Source organism: Ochotona curzoniae, unplaced genomic scaffold (assembly GCF_017591425.1).
Source record: "Ochotona curzoniae isolate NIBS_2020 unplaced genomic scaffold, NIBS_Ocur_1.0 scaffold_3208, whole genome shotgun sequence".
Lineage (NCBI taxonomy): Eukaryota > Metazoa > Chordata > Mammalia > Lagomorpha > Ochotonidae > Ochotona > Ochotona curzoniae.
Window position 1 is genome coordinate 7,905,536 of NW_024467106.1, and position 20,069 is coordinate 7,925,604.

The window sequence follows — 20,069 nt, forward strand, 5'->3', positions numbered from 1 at the left end:
GGTGAATGCCCCCGGGCCAGGCAGTGGCAGAATTAGACCGCATCCTACCAGAAGTGTTGGATGATTCCAGTGGCAGTGTGGTCAGAACCCAGGCCGCCCTGAGGCCAGCCCTGCGGCTGGCACCTGTTCTCCACTTCCCCCCAATGCCAGCCCTACTCCTGAGGACACTTCTCTTCCCACTGGGGCACTTGGTCATCTCCCTCTTCTGCCCACCCCTCCAGCTGACTTTCCTGCTCTGGCTTTCCAGGCTGCCACCCCCTCACATCCTGGGGAGTCTGTCTTGGTGCCCAGTCTCCCTCTCTGTCACTGGCCTAAGTCAGATGGCTGAGTGGAATTTCTGAGCCCTGTGTGACTCCGAGAATTTCTGATGGTGATTGGATTTCTGACTCCCTAACTTTGTGCCCAAGAACGTCTGAAGGTTGCTGGTGGAGACCTCGGCTTGTGAGCAGAGTTCCAGCACTGCCCGTGTTCCCCGACCCCAGTGTGGATGTGAGGGAGCAGTGGAAAGCGTATTGTCTGTGTGTCGCCGGTCCTCACCGCCCCCAACTTTCTTGAAGTTTAGAATTATTTTAAATTCAAAGCGTATTTATGGGCCAGGGACTGCTAGGTGCTGTCCCATTGTTTTCGGTGAAGGGCCTTGGAAGGGATTCTTGCTGTTGCTGTTACTGGTTTATTGATGAGAAACTCAAAGCTTTAGAGAGTGGTTGACTTGTTCTCAGGCCGCCATGACTGGTAAAGCTGGGGTTCCCTCCTCGTCCTTGCATCTCGGGCAAGCCCACGACAGCACTGCCTCTGTGAGTGTCTCACAGGTGTGAGTTCGTCCAGCTGTTAACCGTGCTTCCCAAGGGGTGTGTGTTTGCCTTGTTTTCAGCTGCTCTATGCCTAGGTCGTCTGTCCTGCATGTTACAAACAGTGTTTCCTGAAACAGCTTTCTAATATAGAAGGAACATTTCTTAAAATTATCTGAACAATTCGAATACTCCAAGACCACCTGATTTTCCTTTCTGTTTCTGCGGTGAGCCGGGGGTGACGGGGCACCCTGATGGGGGCTGCAGCCCGGCTTTGTCTGGGGCTCTCAGGTGGGGCGGCCGCTGTTGCCTGTGGCAGTAGCTGTGCCTTTCTTTCATCTGCTTGCAATTTTTGTTGCTTTGTCTTTTCTGCTTTTCTGTTTCTTTCATTCCTTTTAAGGGAGTGGGGAATAGTGGTATTGTGAGAGGACCCCAGAATTGCCCGCATTGGGTGGATTTTGGTGTAATTCCTGTTATATTGGCTGAGCTGCAGAGCAGATCCCAGAGCCCTCCGGACACTCGCCGGGAGGTCAGCTTTCGCTAGCGTGGCTTAAACTGAACATTGCATCTGAAGTCTCATGTTTTAGTCACTAAATTAGAAGTTTTTTTAATTTTGAGCAATGAAAGCAGAAGTTTGCAATTAACCTTTTTTTTTTGGTTTTCCCTAAGTTACTTGACAGTGAAAGCTGGAAGCTACAAATTATCCGTAAGACAAGGGTGTCTACATTTCATCTCAGTGTGGGCCTGAACTGGCGGCCAGCCAGGTGCCTGAAGGCTGCTCTTAATTTCCATTGAGTTGAAGACACCTGTCTTTCCCTGTTCATCTGTAACGTTCTGCCACAGCTGGGTTGGCTCAGGAGCTGCTCCCTCCGTGAGTGCTGACTGAGCTCCTGGTGCGGTGGCCCTGGGACAGCGGGACAGCATCTGTCCCCAGGCCTTTCTGGACATAATGTCCTTCCTGAGGACAGCAGTCATCTGGCTGCATCAGTGGATCTGTGGGGAGAGGCTTTCCGATTCCATCGTGGCAGCACGGTGATCCTGGGTTCCGTCACCCCTGGCTCCCGGAGAATGAGGCTTACACAGGCTGCTTGCCAACGTCACATAGCAAGGAAGGGCACAGTTTGGGGTGGGACCCCAGTCTGTGACTTTCTCCTTGGCTGCAGTGTTTCTGTGGGCAGTTTGTGGCACAGGTTCAGGACAAACGTGATTTGGTTCATTTTTTCCAAGAAAAGGGGATCCTTTAAGTTTAGTTTCCTTTCTTTCACAAAAATGTCTAATTAAAAAAAAAGTCTAATTTTAAGTGTTTTTAAACTGACCCAGTGTGATTTGTAACTATAAAAACATGATTGTATTCCCTTCCTCTCCCACCCTCTTTCCTTCTTTTCTTGCCTTTTTTTTTTTAAGTTCTTGTAACATTTTAAGTTACAGTAGAAAGACTTCAGTAAGAAGCTTAACCAAAAGCAAAAGGCCCCGGTTCGGAGGGAATGCAGAGCGCAGCCATTGCCTGCCTTTTGAAGAGGGTGATTGCCGGTGTTCGATTAGTGATTGTTGAAAGCTGGGTAAGGTTCTTTTGACTTCTGCTTATTAAGGAGAGTTTTTGTCATTTTTTTTAATAGACAAGAATATGAGTTCTTTTAATTCTCAGATTAATTAGCTTCTTTGAACTTGCCAGCTTTTCTTTGTTAGGCAGTCTGAGGTAGTGTCAGAAGAAGCGTGGGGACCATCTTCTGCTGTTAGTTTTGGCAGTGTTCCTTGTAGCAGCGTTGGCAAGGTGTATAAAATTTTTATTTTTGCGTGCTTATCCACATAGAATTAACATGAATAAAATTTCAGGCATGACATTCCTGAAAATGAGGCCCTTGGACAATTTAGGAATACTAACTCAAGGCATAAACATTGGTATGCACCATCAGGGAAGCCTGGGGTCACTGCCAGGGCCATCAGGTGCAGTTCTATCTCCAGATGAACTGGTTATGCAGTTTCCTAATTACTGCAGTGTACCTATTAAGTCCCAGTGCACAGCGCCCCTGAAAGGATAAAAAGATGCGGACTGAGTGAGTGGTAAGCACGCAGGGTGTCTTGCTGCCGAGTAAGAAAGCTGTAGCATTGGGTTGGTATGGTGAACGCATCAATGAATTCAGGTCTGTTCTTACCTCACACTTGTTGTATGCCATCTTTGTTGTCTCCACATGACTTGATTTTGAAAGTTATCCGGTGCTGCGCCAGATGGGTGTGTCTCGAGATGGCATGGTTGGTCCGTATTCATTTTCAGCTCTTCAGTCAGGTGTGAGTTAGCAGCAGCTGTGTCTGCCTTTGACCAGAGCCACCTCAGAGGATGCATATGTGGCCTTCATTGATGCAGTGTTTCAGGAACTTGTCCCTACACAAGCCTGGGCCTGTGGGCTTGGCTGTGTGTAGGACGTCCTGGAAACGTGTGTCTCCCTTGGCATGGACTTCTGTGAGCCTTCCGTTCTCTGGAACAAGGGAAAAAGGGCTGGTTTGGGGAACTGTTGTAAGCCCACTTGGTCTGTGACTGCTAAGATCAAGCTCTCCTTAGAGTCCTAGAAGACAGGAAAGGCCTTGCCTTGGTTCCAGCTCTGTCTAACCTCTTGGAGTGTCAAATCCTTTATTTTCTAAATGGAAGCTGATGGAGGTTTGTTGACTTGAGAAGGTCACAGAGTTTTTGGAATGTTAAAATGTCAGGTTGTATGTGAATATTATTTGAGTGTCACTGTACTTTTTTCTTTTTAGATATTGGTTTGCAAGGCAGAGCTAGACAGAGGGAAAAGAAAGATCTTCCATTCCATGGTTTCCTCCTCAAATGACTACAATGGCTAGAGCATCATCTGGATCTCCGACAGTGGTGCAGGGGCCAAGGGCCTGGACCATGCTCTGCTGCTTTTCCAGGCTGTTAGCAGGGAGTTGGAGTGGAAGTGGAGCAGTCAGGATCTGAACTGGTGGTCCATATGGGATGCTGGCATTGCAGGTGGTACTTGAGCCACTATGCCACAGCACCAGCACCCTCACTGTGCTTTTCTGTACAGAGGTTTTTCTTGGTGCTGTTTTTTGGAGGCAGTGTGACTTGGTGAAAAGATGTGGTCTTTGGGCTCAAACAGGTTTCGCAACTTCAGTCCAACCTTCCTCAGCTGGTGTGTGTGTTGGTTTCATGTGCTGCAGCATGGTGTCTGGGCCGGCCTTTGGCCTGGTGGCTGAGAGGCCTTTGCTGCGCCTCGGAGGGCCTGACCCAGCTCCAGCTCCTGGCTCCGGTGTCCTGCGCTTGCAGACTGTAGAAGGCCGTTGTGCACTTGTGATGGCTCAAGGGCTTGGGTTGCTGCCTCTCATCTGGGAGCGTGTTCCGTTCATTTGGGAAATGAACTGAGGAGTGAGAGCTCCTTATCTGCTCCGATTTCTGCCTCTCAGACAACCATATTAAAAAAAAAAAGGCTGCAGGAGCTGTCCCAAGGGAAATGCCTGAGGATGTAGTGAGGCACCATATGTAAAAACCTGTGTGTGTAGCATATAGTAGATGTTTGGTGCATGGTGTTTTGATAATTTTGGAGCCAACACATTCTCTGAGTGCAATTCTGTGTACTCCAATTTCTCTGGCACTTTTTCCTGCTTTGATTAATATAAGTAAGATGCATTTTAGATGTAAAATGTGCAATGCATGGATTCTGTATCTTAGAAATGTATGCCACTGTGAAATGCCAGGAATAAAACAACTGGGAACCCAGAGCCCGTGAAAGCTGAAGTACGCATCTTGCTTCCTGCTTGCTAAGGTGGTACTAAGCCAATAGATGGCGCCGTTATGTTAGGAGATGAAAAAATATTAACTTCTAAGCTTTGTCATATTATTTCACAGACTGTATTGTAGTCAGCCCTTGCCAGTTCTTAATCTGTTGTAGTTAGAGTAGGCTTTGTTCTTGGTTCTGTATTTAAAAAGAAAAATTGGACTTTTTTTTGTAGGTAAGTGGTGAGGTGTTGGATTAGTGCGTTGTGTGTTATTTCTGCGTTTTTTTTTTTCCTGTGACTTCTTTTCTGGCTTGAATGCAGGTCCGAGTCTGTCTAGGACCACATAAGAGCTCTTGCCAGGAGTACTTGTCCTAACAGTTCCATGGAACGCTCACGGTTCTTTGCCTGAAACCCCACTTCTGAGAAAGTAGAATGAACTAATTCATCTTTACCTGCTCTTGTTTCAGGATTGGTCCAGAATTGGCCCTGCTAAAGAAAAATGCCTTTAGACTCAAAACCAGTGCTTGGTGGTTTTGTACTTTCTTATTGATCGGCTAAGTGGAAAATCATTTTCTGCATCAGATGACTTTTCGCTGTGTAGTTCTTAGACTGTCTGCCACATAGGCTTTGAAGTGCCACTCTGGCCTTGCTAGCTCTGTGACTTCGGCTAGGTTTTTTTCACCTCTGATCGTAGAGTTTGTCAGTATATTAAAGGAAGATTATAGTATTTAGTTCCTAGAATAATTAAATAAATGTGTGTAACTTTTCTTTTTTATTATAAAGTAGCATGTTGTATTTTTGAATGCAGGCTTTATGGATGAAATAAACCTTTCTTGGGATTAAAACTAGGTTTGCTCTTCAAATGATGAAAATTGTTTATTTCTAAGAGTTCTGAGGGACAGGAGCACACAGGAAGGCCTCTGACTGGCCTGACTTGGGTTTGGGGAAGTCACTCTGAAATGTACTGAGGAGTGAAGGACCCCTCTGGTGGCCGCTGCGGCGGGAGGCTCCGCTGGCTGGCCTGACCGTGGGTGGCCGAGAGGACAGGCACACCTTCGGGTCACTTCCTTCCATCCTCCAGCTTCTGTAAACGTAGAGTGAGGTGACGTCTGAGGAAGGTGGTTTTCTTTCTCTGTATCTTGTGGCATTTCATTAAAATGCATTAATGAAACGAAACCTTCCACATTTTAGGCCTGGGTGTCCCTGATGTTAGTCTCTTCTTAAAAAAAAAGTGTTTATAGCCTGTTAGGTCAGTGAGATGTTACAGTTACAAGAAAAATCACTGTTCCCTTCAAGTAGCAATTTAAATTATTTACTTAGTAAAATTTAACTCCTGTTTGGCTACATTATGTTACAGTATCTTTAGAAAAGGATGGTATCTTTGAGAAATTAGGTTCTGAGTGAAAATGTTGTATTCCTTACAATTCTGTTTTGGAGTGTATTAGATGGAATTTGCCAGTAATGAAAGGTGGACTCCAGCGTCGGGGGCATTTGCTGATGAAAAGGAAGCACGCTTCCCCCTCACGAGGGGTTTATATGTACTGCTCAGTGCTTACTCAGGACTGAAAACATCAGATTAAACTGTTTATGCTGACAAAGGACAAATCTGGATTTCAGCAAGCGATGCAGGATTGTCTGATTGCTTGGGTTGCCTTGCCTGGGAAGCTTCTGGCCGAGATTTCTAATGAAATGCGTGCATACAATTAAACCCGGCAGTCTGGCCTGGTTTTCCTGAGCAGCGAGGAGTGCACCACTGCTCCCTAGTGGCTGAGTGTGTTCCCCCAGCCCTAAGCATGGTTGGCCTTCAGAGCAAGCACCAATACCAGGAGACTAGACCTTGTAGGCAGGAAAGGAGTGAAAAATGATCCCGATCCATGGGTCTGTGCAAGCACCAAGTTTTACCCAGTCTGAACAGCCAGTTGACTAACAATGAGCGAGTGTGAGTAAGCACTGTGTCAGGCAGAGCTGACACTGATGGATTAGGAAGTTCTGCAGGTGGTGCTTTATTGCTTGCGTGCGTCTTCCACCTTGGCAGGCTGTGGTGGCGAACAGGTCCTGGGGTGCTTAAAATGGACGGCTCCTTAGCAGAGGCAGAAGGTTTTTCCTGAGATGATCTGGCTCAGTTGATTTGGGGAAGGCAGGTGAAATCTGTTTCCTGCTGCCCCTCAGAACCTCAGGACTTTGAAAGAAGAGATTTGGAAGATCTCTGGTGGCATTAAAGTTGTGCACCCAGGGCCTTGTTGAGGTTGATCATATCAAATGGCCTCCAGAACCATTACGATGGCAAACTTCGAGCTCTGACAAATCCTGGTATTCTGCTTGGTGCCCTACATCTCCTCCTGCCCTTGGAGCTCCCCTGCAGGGAAGGTACCAGCCAGGCTGTCATCCTTTTGGTGTGGGGAGGGCAGCCTGGCCACTACCCTGGGGTCTCAGAGGCAACATTCATGCTGTGCCAGTGCCTCCTGGAGCCGCATGGCTGCCTCTTGGGTTTTGGAACAAGGTGTCTGGGCAGAGAACTGGGGAACCCTTGAGGTGTGTCCCCTCTATGGGGCTTCCTGGGGGCGGGGTGAGTGGGGGCTGAGGGTGGGAAGCGGGTGGCTGGTGGAGGTTTTTTGGTGAAGAGGGAAGGTACTTTTCTGAAGGGCAGATAGGGTGAAGAACCGTGAGACCTGGGTTTGTGTCTTGGCTTCACTTCCCAGTAACTGTATTGCCTTGGGTAAACTATGTGAAACTAGTCAATCCAGTTTGCTTGCCCCACTTGTAAAATGGAGACATATCCTCAGCACTGAAGTTCCGGACCTAAAGACCTCCCAGCATTACTTCTACTTCACTGATTTCCCCTCTGAGAGTTGTGATCATGGATCTTATTAGAAAAAAAAAAAAGGAAAACACTTAAGAATTACAGAGAGGGAGGGAGAGACATACAAAGAGATCTTTCATCTCTCTTTTTTTTACTTCTTTTCATTATTATCATTGTATGATATAGTTCCATAGGCCCTGGGATTTCCCTTATCCCCTCCCCAGTTCCCTCCCCCCTCACTAAGCTCCCCTGAATCATTACTATAGTATAGTTCTTCATACACAGTCATATGTTCATCATTGCGGGCAGGGACAATGGCAAAGAGTCCAGCATACTATTGTCAAGATATAGTGAACAAGAGATGCGTACTGCAATGTATTATGATTGTCTGCATTACACAGCTACTAATACATCCCCTTAAATGAAAAACCACAATGCAAATTCAACAACAGGAAGGAAAAATAGATATTTACAATGCCATGAAATTAAATAACATGCTGCTAGATATGATAGTCTCCATTACACAGTTACTAATGCATCCCCTTAAATGAAAAGCCACAAAACAAAATAACAGGAAGAAAAGAAAAAAGAAATTATTCTGGCACAATAGTGTAGTGGTTAAAGTCCTTGCCTTGCACGCGTCAGGATCCCATATGGTCGCCGGTACTAATCCCAGCGGCCCTGCTTCCCATCCAGCTCCCTGCTTGTAGCCTGGGAAAGCAGTCGAGGACAGCTCAAGGCCTTAAGACCCTGCACCCGTGTGGGAGACCTGGAGGAGTTCCTGGCTCCTGGTTTTGAATCGGCACAGCACCGGCCGTTGTAGTCACTTGGGGAGTGAATCATCATCGGACGGAAGATCTTCCTGTTGGTCTCTCCTCCTCTCTGTATATCTGGCTTTCCAATAAAATTAAATAAATCTTGAAAAAAAAACTAACAATACTATGAAGTTAAATAACATGCTACCAAATGACTAGTGTCACTGAAGAAATGAAAATCAGAAACCTTGAAGAAAATGATGCTTCTGTATGATCTATGAGTCACTGAATAATTTAATCAGAAGAAAGTGTTTTGAAGAGATGAGACTAACAAAAAAATCAGAATCCATGAGATACAGTTTCCGCTGATCTTTGTTGGTGAAATGTGTCTCCTGTAGGTAACAAATGGATGGGTTTGTATTGTTGGCCCAGGATAATGTACCCAGCAAAACTTTCCTTTGTCTTTGAAAATGAAATAAAATTCTTCCACAGTAAAGAAAAGTTAAGAGTATGCCTTTTCCAAACCTGCCCTGCAAATGATACATAAAGATGTTCTCTTGAAAAGGAATAACACCAACCAAAAACAAAGGCAAATGCGAAGAACACCCCAGTAAAATAACAACGGAAGACTAAATCAATGAACAACCCATTGCTAAAATGACAGAACCAAATTACCACCTATTTGTTTTAACCCTGAATGTAAGAGCTCTTTCATCTCTTTAAGACCTTCTGAGTCCTTTGTGCAGATTTGGGGAAATTTAAGCCTCACTCCCCAGGTGGCAACAGTGGCTGGTCCTGGGTCAGGCAGAAGCCAGGAACTTCTTCCAGGTCTCCCATGTAAGTGGCAGGGGCCTAAACCACTTGGACATTTTCCACTGGAAAAAAGCAGATTTTTATCTTACGGTTTTCAGCTCCTTTTTTGAGTTTGACTTAGTGCAGTAGAGTTTTGAAAATTATTTTGATCTTTTAGTATATCTGCAGCATGTCAAATAATGTAGATTGTAGACTTGCTAAATTTGCTCCAGGTTTTAGTAAACTGACATAGAAAAAATCATATTTTGTTTAGCAAATCATTATCTCCAAGCCTTATTAAACCGGAAGGTTTGAATGTGGAGAGCTGCCCTAAAAGCAATGTAGAGGTTATAAAATTTTCCTGATGCGTTTTAGCTTGTCTCTTGAGTTGGATTGTTTATTTTAGAAAAGCTTAGGTTCAAATTGAACCCATGAGCTGAACATGCCAGACCCAGAAGCTAACACAGCTCCAAAAGTGGGGGGTCCCCACCTGGTTTCAGGTGACAGCTTGCAGTCAGAATGCAAGCGTGTTAAAGTATTACATGAAATTACCTTCGGGCTAACATGTATGTGGATTATAAATGAATCTGGGTTTAGACTTGGATCCCATCCCTGAGATAGCTCATTATTTATGTGCAAATATTTCAAGATTCATAATCTGAAACACTTCTGGTCCCTAGCATTTGGAGATCAGGGTATTCAACCTCTGTGGTTTTGATAAACTAAGATAAAAAATGCTTCCAGAAGCTTTAGAAAATGGGGACTAATTTCACTTTTTATTTTTTTTAAATGAGGCTTTTACAGTAAATACTGTTACGACAGGTACTTGAGTGGCATTGCTAAACAGTAAATGGGCATATGTTTAATCATTTAAAACATTTAACTGAAATTCCAGTCTCATTTGAGTTGCCAAGTAAAACAGCCCAAATTAACCATGTCCAGATGTGTGGTAATCGCTCTGCTGAAATCTGAAGAAAAAGCAAGTTGGAAGGCAAGCTTTTTTGGGCTGGGGAGCTAAGAAAAGAGCTGCTTCTCGTAGGCATGCTCGCTAATCTTGACTTCAAGCATTTGGCTTTGCTGTTTGAGAGGCAGCGTACTGGAATGGAAAGAACATTGCACACTTTAAATTCAGAAAGATCTGGCTGTGAAATCCCACTGACTGTGATCTGGGAAAGTTCCTTATCTTTATGCTCAGTCTTTCTTTTTCTGAAATGGGACTGTTACAGCCTGCCCTGTCCAAAGAGTGAGTTAAACTGATGGATGTGGCTGTGTTTTGAGGTTTCTTCAACGCTGTGTGTCTCTAGTGCAGCTGTGTGTGTAGTCGGCTCAGGACTCGGCCTGAGTTCCCCTCTGGGTATATGGGGTCTGGCTCAGTACAGATCTATTCCAAGGACTTGATCCTTGCCTTGTGTGGCCTTGAGGACGATCCTGGGAAGCCCTCCGACCAGTAGTGAAGGGAGGCTTGCTGTCCTCCTTGGGGAGTGGGACCATGTGTGGCTTGACCTGCTGGGGCCTCTGCGCAGATTTAAGGAGTGAGTTGGCTGATGTTGCTGCTGCTGCACTGAGCAGCTGGGATAGTCAGCAGGGGCAGGGGCCTTTTCTCAGTATTGGATTCTCTGCAAGTTTGTACCTGAAAATAATTTTTTCCCAATTTTTTTCATTGCAAATAATATATGTTCTCTGAAGAAAAATTTTAAAATGCAGCAAAACAAACAAAAAGCAGTACTGGCTAGAAGTAAGATGTTATTTTGATTGCTACTCTTCAAGATTCATGGAATGTGTTACTTGGTAATAATTTGAGTTTTATTTTTTCCCCACTAAGTATTATGCCATGAACATGTTTTCATTGGCCCAAAATTCTTCCACTTTGTGGCGTTTAGTGGCTTGCAGTGTTACAGCATGTTCTGTTATCCTTCCCCTGTCTCCTGTTCGATGTTGGACTTTCATGTTCATCTCCAGGTTGGTTGTGACTCTCCTCCCCCTTGCAGTTTGAGCAGTGATCTTTTTATGTCTGTAACTTGCAGTTATTTCTTCAGAGTTATTTTTTAGGATAATTCATAATTCTGTGGAGGTAAATTGCCCGTTTGGTGATAGTATGTATATGTGTGTGTATAATCGGTATCTTGATGATTTCCAGTTGTTATTTCTGATTTGCCCATTAGCAGTGTTCTGTTTTTGCTTCTCTGAGTGTGTATGCCTACACATTTCATTACTCTTTGTCAGCCCTGGCTATTATTCTTTTTAAAATTTTGCTAATTTAAAAGGCAAAGCATGGTGGTTTTAATTCTACTTCTATTGCTTTGATTACTAGTGTACTTGAACAGTGTTTCTAAATGCATTTAGCTTCTGCCTTTTTGTTTTTTTGTAAACTGCTTTATTCTTGTTCCAGTTGGAGTATTGAGATTATTTATCTTTTTTAGTTACTAGTATAATGTGTGTTACATATACTTTCCTGAGTTTCAGGGCTTGGCTTGTACTTTACATTATTCACAGGATGTAGTCCCACCCCTTTTCTTTTTCCCCCTAGGCCAATGGCATGCTATTCCTAAGAACAGATGCTTTTAAAGTTATGATTAGAAATGGGCCTTTGTGCCATGGGTGTAGGGAACCTCCTTCCCTTTAAGTCAGCAAAAGTGGATGGGCCCCCAGTCACCTCAGGGTCTATGGTGTGTCAGGCCTTGGCCGACCGAGAGGGAGCCAACGAGGTCCTCTCTGTCCTTGCCAGGACCTGGGCTGGAGGAGCTGCTGTAATGAGAACCTGATGGGGACAGTCAGGGTGCTGCTGCTGAAAGGAGGCCGGTTTGTTTCCTCCCATTGCCACCTGCTTAGACCAGCTCTTGAGTAGATTGCGAGTTGGGTGATGGAACAGGTAGCTAGTTGGGTTCCCTTGGGTGGGGCTGGAAATGGATGCAGGGCGAAAGGCGTACAGTGGCTAGGTTGGACATCACAGTGGCTGCACCTAGCTGTCATTCTGCATGCTGGTCACTGATTGCACCTTGTTGTCTTGTTTTGCAGAACTTTGTTCTGGAAACAACACTGGCTACTCTGTAGCTGTAGGGGGGCTGGAAAAGGCAGCCTGGCTGAAGGTTGCTAAGGAGCAGCCACATGCCGCTCCTGGTGAGACAGCAGGACACAGAGATCTGTGAGGGGCAGCTCATCCTGTGATCACGCAGTGGCTCAAGCCACACCAGGACATCTAATAGGACATGGTTTTGTGGTTTTGAGGCCTTTTTCCATTTTGAACATTGAACTTGTTTTACAACTGAGTTTGTCATATATTCTGCCTGTTGTAAATTGGGCAATAAATGTTCTTTTATGCACAGCAAGGCATTTGCTGCTATCACACTTGTTTAAGGTTGGCTCACAGTTTCCCTGGCTCCCCTTAGACAGTAGTCATCATTGAGCACAGTTTAATTCAACACTTGCACTCTTAGTCCTTGTTGTATGCTGGGGCCTCTTGGGTGTGCGGGATGTGGGTATGAAAGGATGGGCAAGTGGCGGAGATGAGAGCGTTGTGCTCTTCTTGTGAGGTCTGATGGTGGGTGATCAAGGAAGGCTTCTGGGAAGAAGCTGGGATTTGAAGGGCAACCACGGATTGTGTGAACTGTCCAGAGGCAGATGAATTACCATGTGCCAAGCTGAGATAGGCTTGAATTGGCATGGGTACTTAGGGAGTGGTTGTCAGTGTGGTGTTGATAGGGTGTCAAGTACTTGTGCTTTGGGAGGGGAGGAGCAGGGACCTGGTCCTGGAAGGTCAAGTCTCTGTGCTGTGTTGAAGCACACACAGAACTTGTTTGATGAGTGACATAGCATCACAGTCGAGAAAAGAATCCTGCCCTTTTTCTTTAAGGGGAAAAAAGGATTTATTTTATTTTTATTTGCAAGGTGGAGGTGACAGAATCTTCCATCTACCAGTTCACTCCCCAAGTGGCTGTAATGGCCAGAGCTGAACTGATCTGAAACTGGGAACTAGGCGCTTCTTCCTTGAAGGACTTCAGTAATCCTCTGCTGCCTTCCAGACCATAAGCAGAGAGCTGACTGGAACTGGAACAGCTAGCACTCAAACTCATGCCCACATGGGATGCCAGGGCCACAGGCTGAAGCTTAGCCTGTTGTGCCACAGCTATAGGCCAGACACCCGCCCTGTGAAGATGACTTAATAAGCACCTTGGTGGGTGCTTATTAGCACAGTGCTCTACTTGCTTTCCTCTGGCTGCCCCATCCTCTCTGAGAAGTGTGAGTTCTTGGAGGACAGACTTCAGCACTGCCCCTGTCCGCAGCACCCAGCCTGTTGGTGTGGGCAGCAGGTCATTTGTGACATCATGACATTGTCACTTTGACCCAACGCAACTCATCCTGTGAAGCAGGGGTGCTGTACTGTGCATACTGTCTCCTGCCTTTTTTGTATGTTTGTTCCTTAATGGGAAACCTTGCAGAAAATCCAAAGATTTTTGCCTTTGGACTGGTGTGATGGCTTAACTGGAAAATCCTCAGCATGTAAGTGCTGGCATCCCATACAGGTGCTGGTTTGTGTCCCGGCTGTTCCACTTGCCATCCAGCTCCCTGCTTGTGGCTGGGAAAGCAGTGGAAGATGGCCCACAACCTTGGGACACTGTGTCTGTGTAGGAGACTGGAGGAGACTTGTGGCTATTGGCTCTTGGCTTCAGATCAGCTCAGCTCTGGCTGTTGCGGCCATGTGGTAGTGAACCAGTAGATGGAACGTTTTTCTGTCTCTCCTTTGTGTAAATCTGTGTTGCCAATAAAAATAAAATTTTTTAAAAAGATTTTTGCCCTGTGTTTATATATGAAGAAGAGTGATAGGTTAGTAGTTTGATGCTGAAATAATGAGATATCTCAAAGTATTATTAATGGTTTATGGAAAATGAGGTATGCCACTTGAATGTTTTATAGGTGACATGGTGTATACATAGCAGTAGGTAGTGTTCTGTGATTTATTGAATATAGTTTTGGTGTCAGATTAGTATCTACTAAACTTGAATAGAATAAGAATTTGTTTTTTTAATGTAGTCGCTGAAAATTTTTAATCATCAGTTTAACTTTAATTTTAAGATGGTCTTCCTGAGTTTGCTGTCTTTGGCCAATTCCATATGCCTTGTGTTCTCCATCATGCTGCCTTGAAGTTGCAAGAGGGTTCGTGTGGGGTTCCCTCACCGCCTTGTACAGTTGTACTCCTGTTAGGAAGCCTCGTGCCATCTAATATGTCTCAGTCACAGGACCGGCGTGTGGAAACCTGACTCAGGCAACTTACCCCAGCCCCTGCCATGTCTGTGTATCTCTGAAAGGGGGCGCCAGAGTCCTCCTTTCTTTAAAAGCTGGGAATGGGAACTAATTTGCAAGTGATTTAGAAATTAAACATCAAATTCTCTTTTAAAAAGTCTTTTCAGTCTTATTTTGGGACTTGCTTATGTTTGATCTCATAGGAGGGTAAATTACAGTTTAGGAAGACCCTGCTTTCCAGACGAATTTCTGTGCTGTGTGTTAGGTTGCATATGTGTTAGGTTGTGTGTGTGTGTGTGTGTGTGTGTGTGTGTGTGTGTGCATGTGTGTAGGTTTAAGGGAAAGCAGAAATACAGTGTAATAGGAGCGCTTGTCTCGTGTGTGTGTGTGTGTGTGTGTGTGTGTGTATGTATGTGTGTGTGTGCTGTGTTTATTTGCCCTGTATCTTTCAGCTCTTGAGATTTATAAAGCAAAGTAACAGTTCCCAAAACTCTGCTCTGAGGACAGGAAGAGGTCCACAGGCCAGGCGGACACTTGTCCTCAGCCTGCAGGAATAGCCTACGATTCCCACTGGTAGAAATTTGGTCTGCAGCAGTGTTCTTAAGCAAAAAACAAGTGGTTTTTTTTTTTTTTTTTAAGTGAAAAAAGAATAGTTGTACTAGGGAAGTGATTTTCTTAGAGCACCAAATGAAATGCAGCAGTAGGAAATAGGTGTGCCTAAAAAAGTGATAGTAACAATAATAATGTTTTGCTGTGAAGCTACCAAAGACAGGATGGCACAAAAGGAAAAAAATGACCACTAAGTTGTGAGGAAAGCTTGGCTTTATTTTTTAACATGAGTTTATTACAGCTTTGCCTGAGTTGTTAGCTTTTAGGTTCGTCCTCACCCTTCCCTCGGCCTTTTGAAAATGGTGATTTGCCGTTTCCCCTTGGGCTGTTCACAGAGGGGGGGAAAGGTGCTCTGTGGGAGTATCTTTAGGTGGGAGCCCCGCCCTTGCATTTGCCACGTTCTCATCTCTTCCTGACAGCTGTCCTTTGTTGTACATGTGATGCCAGCCTGCTTGATGCTGGTCCATGCCAGACTGGGCCTCTCCTGTGTCTTGGAACTCCCCAGTGCCTCTTTCCCCTGTACCCTGACGCTGAGGAAAAGTGTATCTCAGAAAATGGGGGTCCAGGTGGGGTGGGCCTTGGGCCCCGTTCACACATATTCAAGGATGCCTTGGACTTGAGAGATTTGTTTGGATGAATTTGCTCCTGCATGCTGCTCGTGTTACCTGACTGCACAGGTTTTATGTCTTTTAAATTCTGTCTCTTTTCCAAAGGGCTTTTAATATTCCTTTGGATTCACATTTCAGCTTTTTAAAAAAATTATTATTATTGACAAAATAAGAAGCTATGGGGGCGGGGACGTGGTTGCCTTTTGCTTCTCAAAGCCTAAATGAATAGTCATCGCTTGTAATGGTGGCCTGCGCTCGGCGCTCCCCACTGCTTTAGCTGTGATGCAGCCGATGCTGGGAAGGTAATGAGCCTGAGCCGCAGCAATATTCCGAAACAGCAGTATCTGTCATGTTCATCGGGATTACCATGTTCATTGATTTGTGTCTGTAAATCTGCTGTTTCTACCCTTTAAATTTGATCTATAATTGGACCTCCCTAAATGGTTCGAGTAAGGTAGTCTGTATTTTCTCAATGCAGTGTTGCTGTCAGCTTCTCCTTTTTCATTATACATTCAGCAGACTTGATAAAATCAGCAGGACACCTCATTTGAAACTGTTTAATCGCTGCCTTTTTCCTTTGCTAAACCATTGAGGTGGTCAAGCGGTGTGTACAAATCATGTTAAATAGAAAATATGGTTTTCTCTGTGACCCAGCTAAATAGATAGTGTTATGCAAAACAAGTTAAAAAGTAATAAATGCCAGAAAAATCTTCTAATTGGAGTAAAAAATTGTGGCCAACTCTATCCTCTCTCTGAAAGTCGTGTAATCTGAAATATTACCAGAGCTCTGTAAAGACAAGATGATGATTTTCTAAACATTCCCTGGTTTCCACACAAAGCAAGTTCACATTTTCAAAGAGTGCTGAGCTGCCTTCTGCTGGCATTCAAGGGGAGCCCATACTTACTTGTAATGCCTTTGTAATCCTACTTTTGTAGGGATAAATTTGCTGTCTGTTAATTTCTGTGCACCGTAACCTTTTAGCCATTTGCCATTGTGATAATAAATTTTTGTTGCTTTGTCTGTCATTTTGTCTACTCAGCTGTTACTCTTCAAAGTACAGACTAAAAATAATAGCTCCAAATAAATGCCATATAGTAAAGTGGTTTACAGTTGTATCTGGAATAATCTGGTGGCTGCGGCGGCTCGCAGTCCTATTACCATTGCTAGTGCGGGAGTTTCTTCCTGAGTGTCAAGGTGACTCCACTAGGCCTCCTCATTAAAACAATGTATTCTTTCTAACTGGCTTGGTATTTAGTGCTGTCCCCAGCAGCCCACCCAGGCCCAGTGTAGAGCGAGTGCTCACAACGCATGTATGAAAGAATGTGGCCTTCACTTTCTAAAACAACAGTAGCTCTCCACAATCTCATTTTCATGCTTCAGTGTTTTACTGTGAATAATTTACGACTATACCAGTCAGGAGTTGATGTAGGGCCAGTTGCAGTCTTACCCAAGGTGGTGGTAGGTGTGGCTTGAGGCTTTTGAAGCACCGATTTTACTTGGTTTATGCAGTGCTATAGGACACACTGAAATTGAATGTGACATTGCCCAGTCCCCCCTGCCACCCCCCAGCTTTTGCTGCCCCAAGGCAAACTGGAGATGGAGAAGCGGGGAGTTGGTAAACTACACTAAGGGTTCACCTTTTGTCTTACAGGTTCTGGCTCCTTGGCAGCAATGGCCGTATTTGAAGATAAGTTTAGGCCAGATATGGAGGTATGTAAATCCCTGCAATTGTGTGTCCAACTTTGGCACCTTGATTACTGGCTGCCCTGAAGCCAGGACAGACCCGCTGTATGCTTCTGTGTGTTGGCTCCCTTCCTGGAGCCCGAGGAGCCAGCCAGTCAGCTGCATCCTCTGGGCTCTGGCCTGCTGTCCTTCCAGGCGTGGGTGCTACTGCTGCTGCTGTGTGCAGTGTTTGGGCATGCCATGCTTTCTGTGTCACAGAATCTCATAATGACATTTTGTTCTGTTCTCTTACTGGGAGAAACTGTGTATGTCTTTTCTGTGTCATGCAGACCTGACCTGAAAATAAGGCCAGCATTTAAAATCTGCACAAGATGGGCCCAAAATTTGTATGTGCTAGAGTCCTCCCAGGGTATAGTGGATTTCGGTTATTTCCCATGGAAGAGAATTTGTCTTGTTAGGTGGTGGAAGAGGCAGTGTCTCCTGAATGACATTCCCTCTCAGTCTGCTTTCATGAAAGCTGTGGCCACAAGCAACAGCCTTCCTGCCCCCAGCATCTGCTAGCATAGGTCCCGGATGCTCCCTTACCTCGTCAGAGGGGTATTCCGCATGCTTGGATCTTCACAGCACCAAATCACTCCTCCACTGTGTGGCATCCTCACTGCTGAGCCTAGGTCTGCAGGCAGCTCATTTTTTGGATGGCATTTTCAGGCTTCTTTTCACCAGTGAGTGGACAGTTGGTGAGGAGTTTGGGTTTGCCCTGTTTCCTCGAAGTGGATTTCTGCTGTCTAACGTGTTGCAGTGTTCCTTTGTTGTGGTACCAGAGGACATCTCTGGGACTTTTTGGTAATGTTTTATATGTGAGCATAATTGAAGGAGATGCATGTGAAAAATGCTTTGTTTTTCCTTCAATCTCCTTCTCCTTGGAGCACAAGTGGTGTTGAAATTCTGAGGTGCTCTCTGTCCCTTAGCTGTGGGCCTAGAGCTGTGAAAGCTGGAACTCAGGATATGAGTGCTGGTCTGCCAGCACTGACTTTTCTCACATAAGCTACTGTGCTTTTTGTACTTGAAGAAAACAAAAATAAGTGATTTGGTTATTGGGCTAGATTGCACCCTTTGTTGGACATCTGCAGGAACACAAACTATAGGATTTGGTAACCTTTACAGTAGAAGCTATGGTGTTGGAGATGGATGTGTAGCTTAGCAGTGAGGACACCAGTGTCCTGCAGTGGTGTGCCCGGGCCTCATTCCCGCTCCCCTTCTTCTGACGACAACTTGTTGCTAATGCAGACACTAGGACGCAGAGGTGATGGCTCCAGCAACTAGTTTGGTTGAGCTCCTGGCCCTGCTTTCTGTCTAGCCCCAGCTGTTGCAGGCATTCAGGGATGAGCTGGTCTCTGGAGCGCCCCTTCCCTTGTGCCTCTGTCTTTCTGCCTTTTATGATAGCTGTGAAATCCTTCATGTGGTCTGCTGGTTAGATTTTTCTCTAAGGTACATAAAAATGTGTGCACCTTGTGAAGACAAAGCATTCATGTGTGTGCCTGGGAGCTAACTGGGGAGCCAAGGTCCAGAGCATCCTTCCTGTGTGTTTGCTGAGTTCCAGTGTCTTCAGTGACTTCCCCAGGGCTCCATTGGACCTTGCTCTTCTGTGGTCTGATAGCTGTTTCCAGGTGGGGTATCTCCCCCACTTTGCCAGTGAGAGTCAGGGGCATACAGTCATTTCTGTCCTTTAGTGCCTGCTGCTCAGGATCTGTCTCAGACACAGTGTAACCCTGAACTAAAGCAAATCTAGCGATCATCGGCCATCTGGGCAATAGAGGGGCGCTTTGTTCTTCTCCCCTCTGGAGAGAGCTAGATTTTGTCATGAGATCGGGGAGGAAGATGACTTGTACACTTCTCCAACAGTGTGATATAGAAACAGAGCCAACAAGGCCGATTCCCTGATAAGTGTACAGGCAAAGGAGGTGGAGCACAGGGCATAATGTGTTTTGGGAAATTACTTGTCCAAAAAGCAGACCTGTGAAAGGCAGTTGGGATTTTGCCAGTTCAGGTTATCTGAGCCGGTATTTGCCTCAAGTGTGACATCTGGTACAGAATTTCGGAGACACTGCCAACTACACCTGTGAGTTTGAGGTGGAAGAAGAGCTTTGAAAAATTCCTACCAGTTATAGCCCAAATACTGCCTTGAGTGAGCTTGTGATTTTCATCTTGTTTTCCCCCTTGGGCTTCGCTTGGGAGTTCTAGCGCAGAGACTGTGGCTTCCTCGTTTCCCTTTCCAAACACCTAGCACAATAACCATCACAGAGCAGGCATTAATCTGGGACTTGTTGAGTGGGTGCATAAAGGGGTCAGAAGCAGCTTCACACAGAAGCTGTCAGAGTAACCCTTCTTTGAAAGAGTTTGATAACTTCACCTCCAGGGTTTGTAGTATTTATCTGGTTAGAAGTGAAGGCAAAGAAAATTGTATTACTTAGGGACAGGAAATCCCGGTTTATGTTTTCTCAGCAAAGGTGTTTATTGAGACATTGTACCAGCATATTAGTAGTGCAGTGGACTTTGAAATGGTTACCCAGTGACAAAGGGTCAGTTGTGTGATCTTTTCTGTTTTGGTGTGGTGACGGGGCTCATGGGGCTGTTTCCCTTGCTCCTCTGTTGTGGAGTTTGTTCCCCACAGGTTTGCTGAATGTGGAAACTAATGATAACCATGCTTGGGCCTTTGCCGTTTATTTTGCAGCTAAGCATAAAGGATTTGAACATAGAATCTGAAAGTAGTGTGCTAATTTGGTGGGGAAATGGCTCTGAAAATTGAAAGAAAGTGCAGATTTTATTTTAGGTTAGGGAAGAAATTAGGTAATTTGGATTCATTTTTCCATTCTGTTTCTTCATAAGAAAGGATATGTTGTTTGGCCCAACAAGAAATTTAAACTCTTGAAGATTACAATTCATTAAAATTGGTAGAAGATTAATATTTAGTCTGTCAAGATCAATACTGTCCCCTCTCTGCACTAATTGTCAGAATATCACGTGCGGGCCGCTGAAGGGTACTGGTGTGCAGCAGGACCGCAC

The 20,069-nt window shown here is 45.1% G+C and overlaps 1 protein-coding gene across 1 annotated transcript in view; it reads left to right on the forward strand.

The window, feature by feature from the left end:
* Window positions 1–20,069, forward strand: part of PSMB7 (proteasome 20S subunit beta 7) — a 53,450-nt gene that overhangs the window by 11,753 nt on the left and 21,628 nt on the right. Inside the window, exon 6 of the mRNA XM_040963728.1 lies at window positions 16,975–17,033. Within this exon, the coding sequence (XP_040819662.1) occupies window positions 16,975–17,033 (59 nt within the window). The remainder of the gene's footprint in view (window positions 1–16,974; window positions 17,034–20,069) is intronic.